The 17242-nt window shown below is 37.2% G+C and overlaps 1 protein-coding gene across 1 annotated transcript in view; it reads left to right on the top strand.

The window, feature by feature from the left end:
* The first annotated feature begins 2867 nt into the window (after positions 1-2867).
* The window catches only part of LOC116862678 (lysocardiolipin acyltransferase 1), a 114432-nt gene continuing 100057 nt past the window's right edge, over positions 2868-17242 (top strand). The window contains exons 1-2 of the mRNA XM_032850037.1: positions 2868-3036; positions 12096-12294. Coding sequence (XP_032705928.1) covers positions 2872-3036; positions 12096-12294 — 364 coding nt within the window. The 5' untranslated portion in view covers positions 2868-2871. The remainder of the gene's footprint in view (positions 3037-12095; positions 12295-17242) is intronic.

The raw sequence follows: 17242 nt of genomic DNA, 5'->3' as shown, positions 1-17242 counted from the left end.
CTGGCCTGGGTTTGTGTACTTTGTCCCTAGGACCTGTGCTGTGGTGACTCTTGGAGCTCCCCACTGTGTACATTGTATCTCATGAATATCTGATGAGTTACAGTCCCCTGCTTAAGCGGTGCTGTTTCAAATTTCCGTGACTCTGCATGTTTTGTTTTACTACCTGGAATAATCTTTACCTTCCCCAACCTCACATCCTCCAAGAGCCCAGTGCATTTTTTAAATCCCTTTTAATAGAGTTCCTCCGGCCTTCCTTTGCTCTAGCCTTACCACACCCCGCATGCTCCGCTCTATCCTCTGTTGTGGCGCACAGCAGGTGGAATTGCAGCTGTTTCTTAGTCTACCTGTTAGACTCTGGGAGCAAGGCTAGTTACTGTTTCAGCTGTGAGGTGATTACATAAGGACGTTTTATGAAGGAAAGGAAGTTTCCTTCCTGAGTAAGAAACTAGAGGTATCTGGGCTATGGGTTTGTTAACCCATCTTCTCACTCCCACCCTGCTCCCCGTTTGGGGTGCTTCCAGTTTTTGGCAGTTATGAAATGAATAAGCTGCTGTGAACAGGTATACAGGTTTTCGTGTTGCCGTAAATTTTCATCTGTCCTGGACACTCAGTGGGGTTGCTGGGTTGTACTATGAGTGCGCATGGGACGTTGCCTGCCGCCCTCAGTCTGTGTGAACTCTTACTCTGCGGCATCCTCATTAGCACTTGGTATCACCAACTTTTCTATTTTGTTTTGTCTTTTTCAATTTTAGCGATTCTGAGTAAGAGTGTAGCCGTCCTAATTGTTAACCGTAGTTGTCTGTGAAACCTGTGAGAGTTGGAAGTAGGCAGAATGGAGCTGGATTTAAATACAGAGCCAGGGAAGAGTTCCTGAGAAGGCGATTGAGAGACTGCGAGGTTTATGAGAGCTTAGCATGTCTGTCATACCTATAGTGTTGTCCCCAAGTGACGAGCACAGAGCCTTGTGCCCACAGTAGGAATCTCTTTGTGTGTTTATTGAGTCATTGAACAAATGATCCAGAGGTTAGGGAAACCTCTCTAGGGAAACCAGGAACTGGATGGAAAAGTAATTTTAGATTAGACTTGGCCTGAGTAACCCCAGTATGTTCATGGGACACATCTTTTTATATCTGCGTCTGTGTTTACAGATGTGTTTAGAAGCTGACTCAGGTCTCTGATTCCCAGCCCCTCAGTGGGAGGGAGGTGGCATCGTATCTTGGTAGAGAGTGGAAGGCAGCAAAGACTTGATCTGTTAGCTGGCTAGGGGGAGTTAGGAAAGCAAGTCATCGGGATTCTGGTTCTCCGCTTTATCGCTATAAAATGAAAAGATTTTATTAGATGATATCAGTATCTAAAGGAAATACAATATACATAGTTAAAGGAGCTTAATCATATCAGATGACAGATAGTTTAATAAGCAAGGAAAAAGCATGTCTGAGGCTTTGTTGGATATGTACAGAGGGAGTGTGAGCCCAGCTTTTCAGGGAGATTAGGGGTAAGTGTCCAGAGAGCTAGTGAAGGGCGCTTGGGCAGAGACAAACAGAGCAACAGAGGTCCTTAGAGGGTTTCAGGTAGAGGAGCAGCACTGTGGATTGTCTTTTTTTTTTCCTGGTTTAAAAAAAGCTTTCCCGTAAAGACTGGGGACAAGCTGCCCAAGTGTCTTCTTTCCATGCAAAGGGCCTCAGAAAGCGAGGCTGAGGGTGCGGAGTAGCACCTGGGCGAGTCAAGTGTTGGGCCCCTGCTCTTCAGCGGTCTTTCTCTCCACCCTCACTCAGAAGTTTAGATCGAGAGTTTAGCAGAAATCCAGTTCTCAGATATTCATTCTCTTTGTACTCGGAAGGATGTTGTACGCATACTGTCAAGTGCTGGTAGAGGTTTAAAAAACTACTACATGCCCGGATAAACTTGAGTCTGTGTTAAGGGATTTGACCTGTTTTATTATTTGCCTGACATTTATGAAAGCACTTTGACATTTGAAATTTTATTTGTTCCATGTTCTGAATATTTAAAAGGAATCACAGGTCTTGATCACTGGAATACCTTTTGTAATATAAAAATTTTAAAGCCATTATTGTTTTCATAATTTTAATGATTCTAACAGTTTTATTATACCTAGGCAAACTATATTTTTGCTCTATGGTGGTTTAGGTTATAAAATCAAATGTGTGATTATTCATTTTAAACTGTGTTTCCAACAGTTTATTTTAAAATGTCAATACTAACTGTTTCTGGTTATGAAGACCCTGAAAGTAATCTTTTGGCAAATAGTTTAGGAAATTGAGGAGTCTGACTTCTGCTTTATCTTTCAGCTTATAAAAAAACAAACAAAAAACAGTTTAAGATGAGTTGCCTAAAGATACTACTTTTAGGTTCTAATGTGAAGGATTAATATTTCTAGGTTTTTAAAAAAAATTAGTGTACTCTAAAATTGCCAACCCTTTTAGGCAAAGTCAGTCTTAGGAAGCTGTTCTGTAATTCTTGGTCCATTAAGTCTACTTTTTATAGTAGGATATAAAAATTTTTGGAATATTTTAAGGTTTATATTGAGTAACTTCTACAGGTTTTTGTTAATACTAATAACCAGTTTAAAAAAAAAAAGGTGGCTTAAGTGAGACAGCCTTTTTTTTTTTTTTTTAAAGGTTAGACGTTTATTCTGATAATATTGATTATATTGATTTCTAATGTCCTGGAAGTTTGTTAGATCTGTAGGACATGTATGAGGGTCACCTTTATGGTATTGGAGCTCTTATATTCTTTATTCGAGCCTTTTCTGTAGCCCTGTATTCAAAGATTATTTTATGTGTTTTCAATTTGGGCAGTTATATGTATAATAAAAAAATACATTTTTTTTTTTTTGTATCTTTCAGAATCATGGTGTCATGGAAAGGGATTTACTTTATACTCATTCTGTTTTGTGGAAGCTTTTTCGGAAGCATTTTCATGCTGGGCCCCTTTATACCTTTGATGCTTGTAAGCCCATCTTGGTATCGTTGGATCAACAACCGCCTTGTGGCAACCTGGCTCACGCTGCCCGTGGTAAGTCACACGTCAGATAAGGAGATGGGCCCAAAGTAGCCCAGCTGACCAGTTTTTATTTTGTTAGAGTTAGATTTAGTCAGATGTTAAAATAAACATAAATCCTTTCTGGAGGAAATACAGGAACTAGAGAGAATTAAATATAATTCATGTCCTTGAAGTAAAATATCTAAGAACCATATTCCAAAATTAAGAGCTTCTTTTATATTCCTCATGAAGTTTATTTTCCTTCATCGAAAATTATTACATCATTAGTTTTGTATTTCCATTTATTTTACAAAATAATGGCAAAATTAACATTAGATACACTATTTTTTTGAACTTTTGATATTGATGTGATTGATTTAATTCTTCTCAGTTAAAACAGAATTTAATAATAAAGTGGTTTCCCATCTGAGGGCTAGAGTGACAACATCTGTAAGGTAAAAGAACGCACAAAATGTATAGTAAGATTCTTGGAATAGACTGGTATTTTCTGCAAGGTCAGTGCATACAGCTCTGAGCTCATCTCTGTGATTCTGAGCTTGGCAACGTCCTGTAGGGTTCCAGTCCATCCTCCTCCCTCGTCTGGATTGAAGCTGCTTCGGCCCTTCCCTGTGGCTGCTAGTCAATAGTGCCTTCTCCAAAAGTGGAGTGACACCATGCATTGCCTTTATCTTGAATAGGCTCTGTTTCCTGAGGCTGTTCTGCTCCTTTTTCCTGAGCAACAGCTAGAACTTAATGTTACTGGGTTTATGGACAGTCATGGTGGGGGTGATGAGGATATACCAAGAGGGACTCCTCTGCTTTCAGTAGCTGAAGGATCTTTTTCCATCCTTGTCTTTTGAACTGTGTTGCGCGTTTCCCCTCAGGCAGCCTGCCCTTGTCACATCTGTGGAGAGGAAAGTCCACTAAAGCTGTGGACTTCTCAGGCGGAGGTTGATGGGGAACTGTTTACAGTACACCCTTTTCATATTTTCAGAAGGATTCCTGTGGTAACTAGTTTTAAGAATTGCATTTGTCCTTTGTCAGAGGTTAATTTTTTAAAAAATTATTCAGGTATGTGTTTTATGAAACATGATAGTGTTCGACTAAAAGTAGCGTCCCCTATCTCTCCCTGTCCCTCCTTCGTCTCCTCTTCCCCCTTCCTTTTCTGTATTTGCACTTAATCTACAAGCACAAAGAAAGGACCACAGCATAACTGGTAGATGATAAATAACTATAACTGGTATGGTTGCATATTTAATCCAGATTAAGGAGAAGAATTGCAAGATTGTGTTGAAGGGTAATGATGGTCATAGCTGTTAAGCACTTCTGTGGCAGATACGGTGCTATTAATAAATACTTGAGGACACCTTCATTCCAGGCACCACTATTATCCCAAGTTTACGGAAGCGGTAGAAGCTTTGCAAATTTAAATGATTTGCTGAAGGTCACATGCATAAGCAGAGCTGAGATTAAATCTAGTTTGCTGCCATTAGAGCCTTAGGTGATAGGAAAACCTTGAAGGATTGGTCAGGGTCACATGGTACTTGACCTTCCAGTGGTAAGAAGTTCACTGGGACCTCCTGACTGTTGCAAAAGAAGAAGGTTTCGAGTTCTTTCAAGCCAGGGCATGCCTCAAGGGAAAAAAAAAAATTTGAGAAACTGTTAACTACTAATAAAATCAGTCTCAGTGGCATGGTGATTTCTCACAGCGAAAGAGGAAGGTTGGTAAGAAATAGTCCTACAAAGCCTTCGAGAAGCCAAAGACCGAGGTTGATGAAGTACCCGGAATAAGGTACATGAAGTGAGTTGTGCAGTATTCTCTCCCCGTCTGTTTCGAAAGAAAATGACATGTACGTATGGAAATGTTTATATATGTGAGATATGTGTGTGTCGTGAACACAATTGAGTCACAACCTAGGGACCACAGAATGTACCCTGAGCCGGTCACAGTCCACCCGAGGTTCCTATTTACCACCTTGTGTCAAATGGAAGAGTCGGGATCGGGTAGGGCTTTCATGCTCGCCTCCTTGGTGCTGCTGCTGCTGGCCTAACACATCCACTTGCACAATAAACTCTAGGGTGAGTGTTACAGCTTTTCCCTTTTACTAGTCCTGTGTCTTTCAAAGAAATAGTATGAGAGAATATAGTCTTGTATTTATCTAAGTATTTTCCATTTATAGTATTCTTTATCCTTTATTAGAGTTTCTGTCTGGTATCATTTCCTTTCAGCCTGAAGGACTTCCTTTAGCTTGTCTTGCAGTGAGGGCTCCTGTGGATTAATTCTGTTTTCTTTTAGTGAAAATTTCTTTATTTTGCCTTTGTTCTTGAAGTTCTGTTTGCTGGCTGTGAAATTTATGGGATGACAGTTTTTCTTCTTTCCATACTTTAAAGTTCTACTGTCTTGTGGTCTCCTTGTTGTTGATGAAAAGTTAGCTATCCTCTATTGTTGCAGCCCTTTTTCTCTGGCTGCTTTCAAGATTTCTTTCCCTGTTGTGTTTTCTTTGTTTGCTTGTTTTCAGCAGTTTGGTGATGATATGCTAGGTCTAGTTTTCTTTGTTTATTTTGCTGTGTTTCATTGGGCTTCTTAGATCTGTAGCTTTGTTTTTTCCACTTTGGAATGTTTGGGGCTCGTGTTCCCTCACTTTTTTTTTTTTTTTTTTTTTTTTCCCTGCTCCATTCCTCTCCCCTCTCCTTCTGGGACTGCAGTTGCAGGTGTGGTAGATGCTTACGTTGCTGTACAAGTCACCAGGTTCATTGACCCTTTCTTCTGCTGCCTCTATTTAAAATACCATACTTTCAAGTTCTAGAATTTATATCGGGATCTTTGTTGGCTTCATTACATTCTGAGCTTTCTCATCTGTTTAATTCATCATAACCTTATTTTCCTGTAACTTAGCTGAGTGGTGAGTTTTCAGGGCAGGAAGCAACAGCCACCTTCCCTATTTTTTTTTTTTTCCTCCTCTAGGAAGTACATTGCATCAAATATTTGTAATATTCTTTCATTATCAGTATGGATACTCCTTATACATTTATGTAAAAATTCTTTTTCCTTTCATAGTAGAAGGAAGGACTTTTCTGGTAAGTTTTGTTAACTGTTGTTTATGTCAGAAGTGATCAGCAGGATCCTGGACATTGATCCAGCAACTATTTGTTAAGTGTCCACTGTGCGCCAAGCCTATTGCTAGAAGGTGATGATGAGCAGGACAGACAGGACCTCTGACCTCGTGAAGGTAATAGTGTTCTACCTGAGCCATCTTGCCTAGTTGTAGATACACACAGCTTGACTAGTTTGTCTTTCATTCGCCTGAGAGACTGCCTCCTTTGCTAGACAACAGAAGGTGACTTCTCAGGCCATGAATTTTTTAGAGGTAGATTTTTAAATTAGCTTTAAAATGATGTCTGTTGTTTCATTGCGGCTTTCAAACAGACCATTTAATATGGAATACTCGTTTTTATGGTGTTGCTTACCCACTAGTAGTACTTATTTACAAAATGAGTATTTCTCCATCAAATATCATATTTATATTAAGTAAAATAAGCACATAATGCCCAGCTCACATAAGCTTAACTGTCATAAGTACATATTTCTAAGAAGTCCTCTACGAGCTACCTGAATGTTAACTAATTCCGTTTATAGTCACTATAAACCAGAGACATTTCATTTTGAAAACTTTCAACTTTTTTCAAGTCAATTATATAACTTTTTAAAGATTTTTATTTTTTCATCTGTAAAATAAAGAAACGAGTAGATGATCTTTTGAGAGCCATTGCTGATTCAGCACTGTGTATCTGATTCTAAAATGTTTAGAGGTAAACGATTTTTTGGTAATGATCATACATTGCTTTACATTTTATTTAAAGTCTTAAATTTTCCAGTGTATAATCTTTTGAATATGAATCACATTTTTGGCTACACCTTTCTACCAAAACCTGAAGGGTTTTGAAAATTTTCTTGCAGTTACTATGTTGGTAGGAGTCATTGCAGTTGACATGCTTTAGTGTCCAATCAATTTCCTCGGAGAGCCAATATAAGTGGAGTGCTTATTGGTACAGACATTTGATTTCAGTACTGACCTTACCACTTTCTAGTCATTTGAACTTGGCGGAACTACTTAGCCTCCCTAAACTTCTCTTTTCATTTGAAAAACAGGGGTTCTAATACTGCCTGCTTCCCTCAGGCAGTTATTCTGATGAGCGAATGAGGTAGTGAAGATAGCTTTTTCAGAATACAGTGGCTTGAGTAAGGTAGAACTTTATTCATCCGCAGGACCACGTGGGCAGGGTAGCTCTGCTCCCATGTCATTCAGGGACTCAGATTCCTTCCATCCAGCCTGGCATAATAATATGGTCAGGACTGGTCACTACCACTTTTTTGCCCCACTCTGCAGGAAGTGGGTCTGGGAGGAAATCCAGAGCAAGGGTTTCCTTTAAATCAGTGAATTACAAAGAGCACCTATTTCTCTTGCTCACCCCATTGGAGGGAATGGCTGATGGCTATAATAACATCCGGGAAATACCGTCTTTCCTCTGGGCAGCTAGGTACATAACTAAAATCTGTTACTCTGGAAGAAATGCTGGACTTCACTAAACAAATTCTGCCATAGCTGCTTCTGCTGTCACTCTTAGCGCTGGTACTGTCACACAGCAGTACACCATACACTATGGTACAAGTCTTTATTACAACTCCAGTTGCATGCAGTAGGGGGGATGAGCGAAGAGTGGAAAGATAATATGTGTGTGTGTGTTTCTTTTTTTTTTTAATCTAGGGTTACCCTCACCCCTGTTGAAAGTGAGAGGAAATGTGAGTGGTGCTATATTGAGTGTCATTCTTGTGTTTTAAATAGCATGTAGATCAATCACTTCATCTGATGGTCAGGTGGAAAAAGCTGTTCTAGCATTCTTTAGGAAAAAACTGAGCTGAATTTATTGATATGTACTGGTCTCCTGTGAGGTACATTTCTGTGAGATTTTCAGTGGTCAGTTTCAGCTATTCCTGACTTTTGCTCTGAGAACTTAACACACAGGCAGAATTCAACAACCATCACTGTAGTTTTAAATTAGTATATATTTGAAAAAATTTCTATTACCTGTTTAACTCACTGCCTTGTTTATGAGTAAGGGCATATCAAGCAGAGTCTTTCAGCTAAGAAATTTATAGTTGAATGCCTTACAGCTAAGTCACAAAAAATTGTCAGTGTCTTTTATGATCTTTTATTTCATACTTCTACAAGGTCCTAAAGAAGTTTTTATTTCGAAGCAAATAGATTTTTTTTTTTTTTACCCAGAGGGAATTTAGTCTTTTCTCAGCTATACATGTACTTTACTTTAAGCAGTCCCAAACAATTAAAAAAAAATGTTCACTAATAATAGATTAGGTAAATGGATTTAAACAAATTACTGCTTCACCGAAATAATCATAAGGCGATCTTTTTTGTAAGCATCTCTTATGCATTAAAATGATTTCATTGGCAAGATTTTTCTTCTCTTACCATTTTTAAGGAGCATTTTGCGTTTTAAATGAGGTTCCCCAGTAAAATCTTCTAGAATCTTAGTGTTAGGCGAGACTTAGAGGTCACCTCGTCTAAACTGTGTAAGAATTCCTTCCAGAACAGTCTGCAGAGTGACCATTCTCTCTTGGTACGTACCTACAGCGGGGAGTGTAGGTCTTAATTCATTTCATTTTTGGACAGTTCGTTCAGTATAATCACTATTGTCAAGATCAGACTTTGCATGTGCCCAGAACACTTTTTGCTTCTCAAAGTTGGGAGTCTTTCCAATGGTCCAATTGTAGCTAATAATCTGGGATTATGTAAATTATTTGGAGTTCTGTCCTTTCACCCTAGTCATGACTTAGGAGTTTAGAGATCATTTGATAACTCCCCACGTAGGACACAAGTCTCTTCCACAGCCTGCTGATTACAGTCCAATCCTAGAATAAAACAGGTGTTCAACAGATACAGGGTATAGTTTCTACCTAGACTGCCATTAAGAGAAGGGGTACTGTGTTTGATGAATGGCTTGGGATTGCAAGATTTTAAATAGCTAAGGATTTGAAGAGCTGGGCCTAAGTGAAGTCTGAAAAGCCCAGGCAGACTAGGAGAAGGGGAGCGCCACAGAGTTGTTTTTACCTCAGACTAAATAAAGATTCATCGGAAGGATAAATGAGAGCTTGGGGCGTGATGGCAAAACTGATTCTCTGTGATCATGAAGGGGAACCTCTCATCTTTGTGTTTTCAGACACTGTAGAACACTTTGAGGTAGTGATTAGTGGTCTATAAAAGATCCTCAGAAATTACTTCCATAAACCATTATTAAATTTTATAAGATTAGTTTTTCTTCTATACTAGTTTCTATTCTGGACTAGGAAAAAAGACAGTATTCTCACATTTTTTTCTAGAACAGTTCTTAATCTGATTAATCAGTTTTAATCCAATTATTTGAATTCTGCAGTTTAGCCACGTTATAACCTTATCTCTGTGTAGTAAATATTTGTAGTTCTGCCTTTGCAGGAGCTGTAAATAACTTGACTAGATAGGTCTTGTCTGGTATTACAAATGATTAATGTGAGTTTGAGATCTAGGCTGTCCAAAAGGTTATATATAACTTTCAGGCATATTCTGATGAAGTGCTGGATGGCAAGGGAGAGAGTGCTGTATGATATGCTCCTGGACAAACAGTCTGGATTTATTTTGACATTTGGGATCCACGGGATACATGTATTAGAAATTGCACTTAAAAGGTGAGGGTTGAGGTTTGGGATTTATAGGCTTTAAGATTTTTTAACTCTTTTATGTGGCACAATACACAATTAACAGTCAACTTCATCTTTCTACCAGTTAAGGGAAGGGCATCCTGCATTTTAGTTCTTTGTAAAAACTGTAAAGTATCATTTGGAAAGTGGAGTGGAGCTGGACCCAATTAATAAGCCATAGATGGTGACTTCACACATGTCTTCTGGGCTGAGACATGTAATTCAGTGATTCATTTTGGGAGTTGATGGTCCTGTGTACTTAGAAAGAGACAGTTCCTGCTGCGGGTCCAAGCCTAGAGGACTCTGCCATGGCTCTCTATCGAGAAGTCTACCTAGGACTTGACTTCCCAAGACTTTGGAGTGGGGGTTATAATTATTTGAGTGACCCTTTTGAAAATCAGATGAAAACTACAGGCATTGAGCAGAGTACCTGTGTATACATTTTCAGGAGGTGTTCGTTTTTATTTACTCCCTGAAGGCCATACTTCTAGGACTTGATGTCAGGTTAAACACCCAGGCCCTAAAGTAAATCTCAGCTCTGGGAAGGTAACTTGATGGGATCTGTGGGATATCATTTTACTCTGTTAAGATATTGACACTCTGATTGCATAATTCTTTGGACATAAAACACTTCTGACTTTTCCTTAGCTAATACTCCTTTTAACCTTTTTTTTCTTGGTCCTGTGTTTATTTTGAAGTCCTGTTTTTGTGAAATGTAACAAACATAGCCAATGTTTGTAAAACATAAATGCACACTTTAAAATGATCTATTAAAGTGTAGCTATCAACCAGTTCAAGAATTAGAGTATTGGAAGGTAGGTGGTTTGCCGGAGGGCTGAGAAGTAACAATCATTTCCTCCTTAATAGAAGCAGCCACTAACCTGACCTATAAGATAGTCGTTCCCTTGCTGTTCTTTATAATTTTATTGGCTATATATTTATTCCTAAAATATCTTAGTTGCGGTCTGTTTTAGGAAGTTTTATATATGGCACTTTTTGTTTGTTTTGCTTCTCTCAGCATTATGCTAGTGAGCCATCTGTGTTGTTGTAGATACCTGTAGTTCGTTTACTTGCATTGTTGCTCCATATTCTGTTATATGTTGTACTGCAGTTTATGCGCTTTATACTTCCACAAAGGTTTTCAATCCCTTTTTTCCATTAATAGTGAAGTCATATTTTATCTAGTAAATTTTTTACCTAAAAATTACTAGAAAATTTAAGTAAGGGATTGAAATTAATAATCAAGTTTTCTTATTTTCTGTTTTTTTTTCCTCCACAAAACCAGTCTGTAATATATTTTCTTCTAAATATTTATATGCCTGCTTATCAGAAAAGTTCCAAATTCAGTAAATACTTGAGCATCTTCTAGGTACCGGGTACTGGGGCTGCAGAAGTTTATAAACATATAGTTATTTTATCCTTTATATTGTTAAACAGATATGTGTATATGTTTAAAAAGATCATAATACAGAAAGGTATAAAATGAAAATTTTGACTTTCTGTTCCCTCAGCCCTATACTCGGTGTTAAGTTTCCTGATTATCCTTTCTAGAGAGTAATAATGTATCTATAGCCTTAAGAAATTACACAGTGGAGGGGACGCCTGGGTGGCTCAGTGGGTTAAAGCCTCTGCCTTCGGCTCAGGTCATGATCCCAGGGACTTGGGATCGAGCCCCGCATCTGCTGAGCAGAGAGCCCGCTTCCTCCTCTCTCTCTCTGCCTGCCTCTCTGCCTACTTGTGATCTGTCAAATAAATAAATAAAATCTTAAAAAAAAAAAAAAGAAATTACACAGTGGAATCTTCTTTCATGTCTTTTACACTTTTTTTTTCTTTCTTTTTTTATACTTTTTAATTTTTAAGGTAAAAAATATATCCTGGAGATTTCAGTGAAAGTTAGCATTATTTTAATTAAGAAACTGTCAGAAACCTAAATTAATAACACTAAAAATATAAACAGTGCCTTTGTATTCTCATTGTTTGAGATTAACTTCTTTTTCCAGATTATTATAGAAGCAATAATCTTTTTTTAAAAAAATTTTATTTGACAGAGAGAGAGATCACAAGTAGGCAGAGAGTCAGGCAGAGAGAGAAGGAGGAGCAGGCTCCCTGCTGAGCGGAGAGCCCAATGTGGGGCTCGATCCCAGGATCTGAGACCATGACCTGAGCTGAAGGCAGTGGCTTAACCCACTGAGCCACCCAGGTGCCCCTAGAAGCAATAATCTTGAGAAACACTATGCCTTTGACTTATTAGAAATCAGATTTATTTACAGGACATGATATAATTTATCTGTGGGAAATCATAACTTTAAATTGTTACATGTCTATATTGTTTATTCCTTAGGCATTGTTGGAGACCGTGTTTGGTGTGAAGGTGATTATAACAGGTGATGCATTTGTTCCTGGGGAAAGAAGTGTCATTATCATGAATCATCGAACGAGAATGGACTGGCTATTCCTGTGGAACTGTCTGATGAGATATAGCTACCTCAGATTGGAGAAAATTTGCCTCAAAGCTAGTCTCAAAAGTGTTCCTGGATTTGGTAGGTTATCACAAATTATTTTAAGTTGGTCATTCATTTAATATGTTACTTCCTGACCCCTGCCCTAAAACTACAGAATAACTTGTTAGACTCCACTTAAGTATTAAAATTATTCCCATTTTTTTTCTTACTAGCCTAAAAACATCAGTCACAACAGACTGTTTTAATCTCTTTTTTGAAATATTTAATGTTGAGAAAAGAAGCTCTTTTCAAGGAAGTAGATATGATCCCAGAGAGACCAACACTTGGAAGGATATGAATTAATTGTTCAGTAACTTTTTATTGCATGTCATGCTTGTGGTAATTTAGGCCAGAAAAAAATGAACTGACTCATTCAAATTCATCTAACAAATATTAATTGCCTACCGATTGATTCTTAGCAGTATACTAGTTGCTGGGATTTTCTGAATATTAAATTATTATATTATTAAATTATTATTATATTAATATATAGCAGTACAGCATGTTGTATGGTAGAGAAGTAGGGATATTTCAGCATGGCATGTTACAACTTAATCTCCTTCTTCCACTTAATATGAAATGGGGTAGGGAGCAGACTAAATATGTATTCATTTTATATCTATAAAAGAAATCTCTTAGGTGGAGGGTGGAACTGAAAAATCCAAAAGCTACACTATAACACAATACTGTCAACTGAAAGAAATGTCATCAAATAAACATTTGAGAGTACGGGAGGAATAAACCACTTTGAGAAATACAAAGAACAATAATGGTCAAGAAAACAAGAAAAATGTAAGGGGGATCGATTGAAGTTAAAAAAAAAAAAAAAGAACAATAAGGCAAAATCCTATCAGAAATGTATAGGAAAACAAAGAGAATGAAAAGTGAGGGAAAAAAATTGTCAAAAAGTAGTTGAAATGGAAGTTAGTCAAAGGATGTATGTAATTAGAGCCCTTAAAAAAGACACTCAAAAGTATAACCCAAGAAAACATTCTGGGCATAAATGACATGAGAGGGGCTTCCAGGATGACAGCATGAGTGGCTCCACAGACCCGACTGCCCAGTGAGATGGTGAAAATTCTAAAACAATGAAGTCTCTCGAGATGGTCCCAAGGACATAGAGCAAATGAACATTTATTCAAGAAAGTTTACCAAGATTTGTTAAGAACAATGAGAATCTGTGGTATTTGAAACAACACATTTTCTTTTCCTTCTACTGTCAGTCAGACAGAAACTCCATTCCAGACTGGTACAATTGAAAAAACATGCCTCCTTCCCTCTCTGGCTTCTCATTAGATGGCTTTCTTCCACAAGTCCTTACTGTCTTCACTCGAATAACTTCATATTGATTAACAATGACTGGGTTCTGTGGTTTTCAAGAAAGCAAATTAAGCTAGAAGTTGCTGGTAAAATAAAAATTTTATATCTGTATATGAAGGAACAATGAATTTGAAGTACAAGAAAAACAGCTGCATTATCACTTAATGCCAAAGTTTTATTTCTGTTTAATATAATAAGTAATATATTTAAAAACTCCATTCTCCAGTGAGGTATTACTCTGACTCGAACCTAAATACAGAATATTTATCTCTTACTATGGAATTAACATTAGAGCTAAACATGCTTAGGCAGGCTTTAGGAACCATTAAATTTTCTCTTAATGTCGTATATACTATTTTAACTTGTTTGGCTGGTCCATGTTTAATTTATTTAAGAACATATATTAAACTATATAAATAAAAAATGAACATGATGAGCATGTGTGGGTCATGCTACAGCAAAGAGGGGAAGAGTAAAAATGTAGAGCTTTAGAATGTGTTCTAACTTAAGTTGCTACTAACTTAAAACTACTTATATTTGTAACAGTCTATGTAAGTCTCTTGGTAATTACAAAGCAAAACGTTGTAGTTAGAAACACAAAAGAGAGAAAGGAATTTGAGCATACCAGTGCAGAAAATCATCAAATCATAAAGGAAGGGAACCAGAGAAGAAGAGAGAACCAGAGACCTGTAAAATAGGTAGAAAACAATGAACACAATGGCAGTAAGTGCATGCTTATCAATATTTACTTTAGATGTGCATGGACTCAGTTCTCCAATTAAAAGACATTGTGGCTGACGTGACCCATCTATATGCTGCCTAAAGAAACTCACCTCAGATGTAAGAATACACACAGACTGAAAGTGAAGGGATGGAAAAGATAATCCATGCGCAGGGAAACCTAAAGAAAGCTAAATAGACTAATTAAGAGACAAGGTCATTATATAATGATAAAGAGGTCAATCTAATAAGATAGCAGTACAGTAATAGTGCAGGACTTTATTATTTTTTTACAAGATTTTTTTTTTTTTTTAATGTATTTACTTGAGAGAGAGAGTGTGAGATAGCATGAGAGGGAAGAGGGTCAGGGGGAGAAGCAGACTCCCCACTGAGCAGGAAGCCTGATTCGGGACTTGATCCCGGGACTCCAAGATCATGACCTGAGCCGAAGGCAGTTGCTTAACCAACTGAGCCTCCCAGGCGCCCAATAGTGCAGGACTTTAAAACCCACTTTTATCAATGGATAGATCATCCATCCAGAAAAATCAGTAAGGAAACATTGGCCTTAAATGACATGTTAGACCAGATGAACTTTGCAGACATATAACAGAACATTTCATTCAAATTCAACAGAATACACATTCTTTTCAGGTAACACATGGAAACATTCTGCAGGGTATATGTCAATTGTTAGGCCAGAAAACAAGTCTTTTTTCTTTTTTTTAAATTCTGGGTAGTTAACACAGTGTAATATTAGTTTTATAGTGATTCAGCACTTCCATACAATACCCAGTGCTCATCACAAGTGCACTCCTTAATCCCCATCTCCTATTTCACCCATCCCCTCAACCTACATTCCACCTGGTAACCAGTTTGTTCTCTATAGTTCAGAGTCTTGTTTGGTTTGCATCTCAATAAATTTAAGAAGATTGACATAATATTAAGCATCTTTTCTGATCCCAGTAATACGAAACTAAAAGCCATTATAAGAAGAAATCTGGAGAACTCACAAATTTGTGGACATTGAAAAACTGGTTTCTCAGGAGTATGTTGTTTAAAGAAGAAATCAAAAGAAAAATACCTTGAGGCGAATGGAAATGCAACATACCAAAAAATAAAAAACTTCTGGGCTCTGTGGCAAGAGCAGTTCTAAGAGGGGGAAGTTCATAGTGATAAAGGCCTACATCAAGAAACAAGAAAGATGTCAAATAACTTTACACCTCAAGGAACCTGAAAAAGAGGAACAAATGAAGCCTGAAGTTAGTACAGGAAGAAAATAACAAGGATCAGGTGCAAATAATAAAACTGAGTAAAAAGACAATTTGGAAACAATCAAATTTTGGAAAATGTAATCAAACCCTACAAACCTTTAGCTAGAATCACTCAAGAAAAAGAGATCACAAATAAAATTAGAAATGAAAGAAGAGATTTAAAAACTGGTACCACAGAAATACAAAGGATCATAAAAGACTGCTATGAATAGTTATATGTCAACAAATTGGACAACTTAGAAGAAATAGGTAAATTCCTAGAAGTGTAAAACCTAGCAAGACTGAGTCATGAAGAAATAGAAAATCTGAACAGACTAGTAAGATTTCATCGGTAATCCAAAACCTCCCAATAAACAAAAGTTCAGGAACAGGTGGCTTCACTGGGGAATTCTACCAAACATTTAAAGAATTAATACCAATTCTTTTCAGTCTCTTCCAAACAATAGGATGGGAGGAAACACTTCCAAAGTCATTTTACAAGGCCAGCATTATGCTCATACCAAAACCAGTTAAAGATGCCTCAATAAAACAACATGCCAGTATACCTGATGAACACAGATGTGAAAAATTCTCAACAAAATATGAGCAAACTGAACTTAAGAATAAAGTAAAAGAATACATGACATGAAGGAAGTAGCATTTGCCCTCAGGCTGCTTTAATGCACTGCTGTTTCTCAAAGCAAAATATTCTTCTCTTCTGTATTCGCTAGACTTTCATTAAGAGTCATGCTTATAAAAGAGATTCCTTTGGTTATCATTTTACCTTTGTATGAGAGTTTTGTTCTCAATAATTGCCACAGTCTGAGAATTAAAAAAAAATTAAAGAACTCATATACCATGATCAAGTAGGATTTATTCTGGGGGATGCAGGGATGATACGCCACCTGCAAATCAACCATTGTGATATACCCATTAACAAAATGAGGGATACAGATCATAAGGTCATCTCAATAGATGCCAAAAGGCATTTGACAGAATTTAGCATCTATTTATGATAAAAGTTCTCGGCAAAGTGGGTATTGAGGAAATGTATCTCAATATCATAAAGGCCGTATATGATAAGCCCATACCTCACATCATACTAAAAGCTGGAAGCTTGAGACTTTTTCTCTAAAATCAGAAATAAGACATGAATGCCTACTTTTACCACCTTTATTCAGTGTACTATTGGAAGTCCTAGACATAGGATGGTTGGATGCATGGATGGCATCCAAATTAGAGGAAGAAGAGAACTGTCACTATTTGCTGATTGCATGATGTTATACGTAGAAAACCTTGAATTTAGTAAAAGTATAGGGTACAAAATCAATATATAAATATCTGTTGCATTTCTATATAATAAACTATCAGATATTAAGAAAATAATCTCATTTATAACTGTATTAAAGAGAATAAAACACTTTGGGATAAATTTAACTAAGGGAGTGAGATAGCCTGTACACTGAAACTGTAAGATACTAGTGAAAGAAATTGAAAAGAAACAAATGGGAAGATAATTGGTCCTCATGGATTGGAATAACTAATATTGTTAAAATGTTCATATTACCCAAAGCAATGTACAGATTCAGTGCAATCTTTATCACAATTTCAGTGGTATTTCTCACAGAAATAAATAGTCCTAAAATTTGAATGGAGCCAAAAAGGGATTCCCAAATAGCCAAAGCAAAAGAAGAAAC

This window comes from Lontra canadensis, unplaced genomic scaffold (genome assembly GCF_010015895.1).
Source record: "Lontra canadensis isolate GAN:19392208 unplaced genomic scaffold, GSC_riverotter_1.0 scaffold298, whole genome shotgun sequence".
NCBI lineage: Eukaryota > Metazoa > Chordata > Mammalia > Carnivora > Mustelidae > Lontra > Lontra canadensis.
Note: the sequence above shows the minus strand (reverse complement) of the source record. Positions and strands in the feature narration are given on the sequence as shown.